A 7,126-nucleotide genomic window follows, 5' to 3' on the forward strand; every position below is an offset into this window, starting at 1 on the left:
TTCATCTAACTACATCTATGTCTCTTAAACCTATATTTCGCTCGATTTTGAGCCATCACACTGAGAATATGTTACACTTCTCACCATAATCTGTATTTGTAGCCTACTTTAGCTCTGTCGGGATATATGATGTTAGTTTTAATCAGGTTTGATGCTTGAGGCCTGGCGCTCTGTAAGCGCTGAGGCCCACAGCGGATTCAACAATGCTCATATTAAACATGGCGTTTGCGCGGCTCCAGGTGTTATTTAACAATTTCTAACGTTTTTACTGTATCGGTATCTCATGAAAGGAGCTGGTCGGCTATCTAATGCTTACTTCTGTTAGCATTGTAGCTAAAGCTTGCTGACACCAGTGTGGTGTGCCTGTATCTCACAGTCCGAACTTTAGTAAACAGTCATTGTGGAGCTGTTAATATCACAGATATAAAGGCATACACGCTTTAGCCTGAATCTTTAGCCAGTCAAACTTTTCAGAGTTGAAAGCACCTATTTTGTCTCTTTACAGAATGAAGACCATTCTCAGCAGCCAAACTGTCGACCTCCCCGACAATGGTAAGGGGAAAATCAGTTTTCCACACAGATGTATTTATGTCCTGTCTGTAGAGTAGCTTCTAACCTTTTTTTTATATTTGTGCTTGTTGTGCGGCAGTCGAGGTGAGGCTGAAGGGCCGAACTGTGACTGTCAAAGGCCCCCGTGGCAAGCTCACCAGGGAGTTCAACCACATCAACCTGGAGCTCAGCCTGCTGGGCAAGAAACAGAAGAAGGTATGAAAGAGCCAGAATAATGCTAAGTTACTTAAAGTGAAGTTAGCAGCCCCAGGATGTGATGGCAGGAGGGCATCACACATGTTTGGTATTAAGGATGTGTGATTTTAGAGTGTATAAGTTTTCAGATTTAAATAGTGAGTTGTTTTGGTTGAGGTTGGATATGTAAAATTAACAACTGCATCATTTAGAAAAGTGCTTTAAGAACTGGTCGGGTCTTCAAACTACTCTGCTCAGTGCGAAGCTTGTAGATAAAGGGCTTAAAATGTCAATTTATTGTCTTAAAATGGGAGTAATCCTAAAAGCCAGTTATGTGCCATAAGTGGATTGCAGAATGAGTTTTTGTACAGGGCTGTTTATATGACTGTTGAAAAAAAGGTTTAATACATACACGGCTGGTGTCAACAGTGCTAAGAACAAGTTGTAGAAAAAGTCTTTAATTTTAGAGGGAAACTATTGAAATATCTGACTGGCTGTGACTGAGATGATATCAGCGTTTGAAACCATCCAACTGTTTTCTTCAATTGATCCAATCCCAGCTGTGATAGGGCGAGAGGCAGGGTGCATGAACAGGTTTTCAGTCTATTGCAGAGCTAACACAGAGAGACAGACAGCTGTTAATGCTCACATTCACGCCTATGGCACACTTTGTTATTAATGTATCATGCATATATTTGACAGCAGCACTGTTGCCGCACAGCAAGAAGGTCCTGAGTTCATTCCACCATCAGGCCGGGGTCTTTCTGTGTGGAGTTTGCATGTTCTCCCCGTGTTTGCGTGGGTTCCCTCCGGGTACTCCAGCTTCCTCCCACAGTCCAAAGACATGCAATTAGTGGGGTTAGGTTAATTGATCAATCTAAGTCGCCCATAGTTGTGAATGCGGGAGTGAATGTGAGCGCGAATGGTTGTCTGTCTCTGTGTGTTAGCCCTGCGACAGACTGGCGACCTGTCCAGGGTGTACCCTTCCTCTCGCCCTGTGACAGCTGGGATACGCTCCAGCGCCCCCTGTGACCCTGAAAAGGAGAAGCGGATGAATGGCATATATTGGAAGTGTGGGAGGAAACCAGGATACTCTGAAAGAACAAAACAAGGGGAGAACATACAAACTCCACACTGAAAGACCCTGGCCAACCAGTGGATTTAAACCCAGGACCTTCTTACTGGGCTAAGCACCACACCTTCGTGCTGCCCCTCGTTTAAAACCTCTAGAATGTGTCCAATAGTCTGTGTGGTTTGCACTTGCTGTATAGTAAGTGTATACTGACATTAATGCATTTGGACGACAGAGTTGGTTTTTGGTGTTCTGACATGTGTTCCTGTCAGATTTGAGGCTGTTAGCCGGGGTGTAGTTAGTGTATCGCAACAGGTAAACAGCAGCTACTGCAAAAGGTAAATGTGGTTGCATTTTCCAATGGCGGTCTGCAAGGCCAGTATTTCGCTCACATGTGGGCTGATTGCTTCAACACCTGTTTCATGCAAGTGATTTGAGCTGCTGTGCTTTTTTTTTTTTTTTTTTTTTTTTTTTTTCTCAGCTTCGTGTGGATAAATGGTGGGGAAACAGGAAGGAGTTGGCCACAGTCCGCACCATCTGCAGCCACGTCCAGAACATGATCAAGGGAGTCACTTTGGTGAGAGCTCAGATATGCTTGTTTCAGTCGGTCCAGTTATAAACCCTGTGCATGCTTCTGGCTGACCCTGCCTATTGTTCCAGCATCAATTCTGTTTGCCTCTCATGCTTTTGTGCCACTGCAGGGTTTCCGGTACAAAATGCGTTCCGTGTACGCCCATTTCCCCATCAACGTGGTCATCCAGGAGAGCGGCACCCTGGTCGAGATCAGGAACTTCTTGGGAGAGAAATACATTCGCCGTGTCCGAATGAGGGGTGGTGAGTCTGCGTCACATCATGGAAATGTTTATGAGAATGGCACGTGTGAAGTCCAGAAATATTCAAAGTTTCTGAGGTGTGGCGTAAATGACTTTGTCAGGAGAAGTTGGAAGTTATGTATAACTTCATATTGGGTTTGTGGTTGATTAGACACAAATACTTGTGACACATTAAAAGTTAAAATAGCCAGATGGAAGGGACCACAGTGAATTTATCATTTTAGTCTTCAAAATGTCAAATTATCTTTAAAGATCATTAAAGACTTGTTTTTCTGATCTTTTGTTTCATCAGTTCAAAGCCCAAGAGGCATCATACTAAAATCATGAAATTCACACACTTGTGAAGCTGAACGAGCTGCTGGTTGGGCAAAAACTGCTAACGGCTGATTTGAAAACCAGGGCTCGTTAAATTTATGGATTAGGAAATTATTTTGTCAATCAATCAAAGCTTTATTCGTCACATGCAGGTTGCCCTGCAGTGAAATGGGACCCCCCCCCCCCCGACCTTACACATATAGCACAAACATTACATGGGGATACAGGTCGGAGATTGGTAGAATCAGAGAAAAAACATTGAAATGTACACTACAATGGGGAAAGTACAAGAGGAAAAAAAGAGACCCCTACTCAAGCTATGCTTCCATGGTAGGACAGCATGAGAACAGGAAACAAAAAAAAACTCCTCTGCACAAAAAGCACATAAATGTCCACAGCACAACATTGTGAAGACATGACAAGCCACAGGGGTGGGTGGGGGGTGAGGAGTAATCCGAAGTGAACACAGCAGCCGCCCTGCACAGCGCTACCATTCCAGCGCGGCACACAGACCCGCCGTGTTCCCTCGCAGGAAACAAGAATCGAAGGCGTTGGAAAGGGAAGGGGGATGAGTGAGTGCCTATCAGTGTAAGTGTATGTGTGTGCGTGTCCATAGGCCGAAGGACACTGTCTCAGCTGAACTATCAGGCTAAGTAAACAGTCCTCCAGCCAATCCAGGTGTCCTTGCATGGGATGGGAAGAATAGCCGTAACACAGTCGTTATCAGGGAGTGATTGTTCGGCTCCAGCCTTGGGCCTGCAGCTGGCGCCGTGATGGGGATCCGCAATGTTCATGTTGGTTTTGTTAATTTCCATGCGAGCAGCCCAGGAGAATTTTCAGGCTGCTCTTTAACACTCTGACACTGGCCTCTCAATCTCCCGTTGGAGAGTCGCGAGCCTCCCCATGATGGTATCAAACTTCTGTTCCATGGTGTTGTCATTCTTTTGATTCTGAGACCTCACAACTGCAATGATCCGTTCCGCGATGTTTTCCAACTGTCGCTCAAGGGTCTCATTTTGAGCAGGCCTCTCTCTGATGTTTCCCCTCATACGCTCAATGGTGTTGTTTTGAGCCTTCACAGCAGCTGTAAGCGTCTCAAAGGTGTTGACCATATTATGTTCGTTGTGAGAGGTTGCGCCTCGTTCCATTGCGATTCCAGCGGGCAGCCTTGGGGGGGTTTGAACAGCCGGTTCTGCTCTCTTATTTCTCCGATAAACCAGGGCTAAGCCAACTCCGATCAGCATGAACCCTGTTATCACGGTTCCGAATAGATAGATATCTTCAGCGTCCTCGATCGACAGTCCCGCCAGGCACATACAGATTAATTGGTGTAGTGAGTCTCTGAGGAGGGATTTAGAATTGGCAGAGAGTGAGGCACGTGCAGACTTTGTGGAGTCATTGAAGCAGATTCTTTAATTTGTGATGAAGTCTGGAGTTGCACTCAGAGTTCAAACATGGTCAGTTAAGCATATCGACTTTTCTCTCAGCAGATCTAAAGATCCTGAGCTCGCCTCATTTTGGTGATGTAATGTCTGAAGCTGGATATTTATTATTTGGTGGAACTGTCATCTCATTGGAGGGCCACTTTAGTGTTCAAGTAGTACAGAAAAAACAAAACACAGACAAATATTTCTGAAAATGTAGTGGAGGTTTTTTCTTTTTTTTAAACATTTCTAATTTTGTATAATAAGACTAAACTTTTGTCCTTGTTCTCTTTCAGGTGTGCTGTGTTCAGTCTCAGCCGCACAGAAGGACGAGCTGGTCCTGGAGGGTAACGACATTGAGCTGGTGTCCAACTCTGGTACGTCTGCCTGCTGTTTCCTCTTTAGGTTTTCTACACCATAGGATGAAATGATATGATTATGTCAAGCTCCACCAGCAGATGAGAAGTTTTTCATTATTTCAGTCGCAGCCGTCCTGAAACTGATTCAGTGTCACCTTGATGCTCGGTGTAGATAAGAGTGAATAAAACATCAGCGGATGTTTGTCACCGACCTTATGGTTGGAAAACTGGACTCTGTGGACAGTTGTTGCACATCATCTGTACACACTACATGCAGTTGGACATCAGTGCAGCTGCTAATCCAGTTTATCACACTTGACTTCTGATCAAGTTTCCCTCCACCTAAAGTCCTACTGTTCTCCTTACTGGGGTGCAGTGAGGGTTTTATCGATTATCTGACAGACATTAAGTTCAGGTTCTCAAATGAAATTATGGAAAGAGGATAAACTCAAATCAGAGAAGAACAGCGTCTGATCTCACCAGTGTTTCTAGACTATTGTAAGTTTGAGTTTCTCCTTGAGTTGATTTTTCGCCTTCACTCTTCTACATTAAGGACTGAGCACGGTCTTGTGTTTGCACGTCTACTTTGATGAACAAAAACCCCATCGCTCCACCTCAGTTGGGTTTTTTTTTTTTTTTTTTTTTTTTGCTAGTCTATAGTTGTTCTCCAGAATCTGTATTTTTAGTTTTTGTCCATATTAGTTGTTTTTTTTTTGGCTCAGCTTTTGAAGGCAAAGCTTTGTTATACAGCAGTGAGTATAAATATCATATTGATGTCAAACAAAGGCCAAAAACTGTCACCTGACCATAATCCACTCAAAACTGTATATAATTTCTGAAAATGAGTTTAAAGTCAAAATGCTCCTGCAGGTGGATTTTCCTGTAAATCCCTGATGGAGCTGTGAGATGTGAGTGTGAGATGCTTTTAGACCTTTTTAACTACCTTTTGATTCACATGCTACAATCCAAACAGCTCGACCTGCATGTATAAAAAGGAGGGTCGGTATGAGACCACTGCCTCAGGGACATATCAGGTTTTTCTGGACTTGTATCCAGATTCTTAGTAAACACGTTGGAGATGAAATTTGAACTTGGAGCCAAAAAGACAGCAAACAGTGTGTCATACAGTCCTTCCTGAATCTTGTGTAATCCTGTTGTGATGTGCTACTTATCACCCCAACTTCTCTGTTGCAGCTGCTCTGATCCAGCAGGCCACAACTGTCAAAAATAAGGATATCAGGAAGTTCTTGGACGGCATTTACGTGTCTGAGAAGGGAACAGTCTTGGAACCGGAACAGTAAAAGTTACACCTACACTCTCGGAGGTTAGACATCACCATCCTCCTGTCCTGCATGCTCTGCTGGTTTTTCTTCCTTTTAATGGTTTCATTCTTTCAGATCTTTTTACACAATGCGCTGCTGCTCCACTTTATTTAAACTTATTTGTTGGGGCTCATGGATGTAGTTAAATTATTTTCCATTAATAAATACTCCTTACATGAAGTCGCCTTCATGTGTGAATCAATCTCCAAAAATCTGACTGGGCTTTTAACATTTTATCGGCAGTTTCAGATCATTACCAGTTTCATAAAAGCTGTAACTGATACGAACTGTTTTCCAGCCCCATGTGGTGTTTGTGTGGATGCTTTTGGCGTCACTGTTTGCATGAATGTGCACCACAGCGTGCATCTGTGCTGCTAAAGCTGCCCATTATTTTTGAAGTAAACTCTTCATTAATCCTCCCACTCAGTTGATCTCTGTCCTCACACTCGGCTCCTCTGTTTGATTCCAGCAGCCCTGATCCAGCAGACCACCACAGTCGGAAAGAAGGACATCAGGAAGTTCCTGCACAGCACAGTGCTAATGACAAGCTAATAAGACCAATAAACTAATGTGTTTTCCAGTTAATCCAGTCTCTGCCTCCCTTTCTTATTGGTTTTTGAGAATAGTTCAGCAAAATCTTGATATTGTTATAAATTGCACACGAAAGAGTCACTGGGGTAGTTCTACCCATCATCAGAAGTTTAAGATTTGAAGATTTTTATTTTCACTTTGTTCAGTGGATTTCCTTGTTTTAGTTTAGCTTCACTGTTAGTTTGAGTTGTTCTGTTTCAGAGGAAAGATTTAAGAAATTCAGGATGAATATTAATAATCAAACAGTGCTTGTTAGAGGTTGTTTCACCGGCCAGGTTTTGAATACTAAAACTAAAGACATTGTAATCACCGATGAACTTAAGGGCTGTGAATGGGCTGGATCCCTGCTGTCACAGGATGAGATGCAAAGTACATCGTGGACAGAATGCTGGGATCATGCTCAGCGACGGTGTTAAACACTACAACACTGTGCCCCCAAAACTGATTTTCTTTTACTTATACAAGT

General features: G+C 43.4%; 1 protein-coding gene across 2 annotated transcripts; it reads left to right on the forward strand.

Moving 5' to 3' along the window:
- The first annotated feature begins 395 nt into the window (after positions 1 to 395).
- Positions 396 to 6,654, forward strand: rpl9 (ribosomal protein L9). 2 transcript variants are annotated; one of them, XM_086295817.1, is made up of 7 exons: positions 396 to 552; positions 650 to 765; positions 2,298 to 2,393; positions 2,518 to 2,650; positions 4,685 to 4,765; positions 5,942 to 6,071; positions 6,539 to 6,654. In XM_086295817.1, exons 1-6 carry the CDS (start codon positions 507 to 509, stop codon positions 6,046 to 6,048), a joined length of 579 nt encoding a protein of 192 aa, XP_086151943.1. In that variant the 5' UTR covers positions 396 to 506; the 3' UTR covers positions 6,049 to 6,071; positions 6,539 to 6,654. The 2 variants fall into 2 exon arrangements, with proteins under 2 accessions (XP_086151943.1, XP_086151944.1); XM_086295818.1 differs by having other exon boundaries at positions 6,542 to 6,654.
- The last annotated feature ends 472 nt before the right edge of the window (positions 6,655 to 7,126 follow it).

Source organism: Aulonocara sp. 'chitande type north' Nkhata Bay, linkage group LG6, assembly GCF_057382095.1.
Source record: "Aulonocara sp. 'chitande type north' Nkhata Bay isolate Kocher_YH1m ecotype deep benthic linkage group LG6, A_spYH_male_GT1.1, whole genome shotgun sequence".
NCBI classification, from domain to species: domain Eukaryota; kingdom Metazoa; phylum Chordata; class Actinopteri; order Cichliformes; family Cichlidae; genus Aulonocara; species Aulonocara sp. 'chitande type north' Nkhata Bay.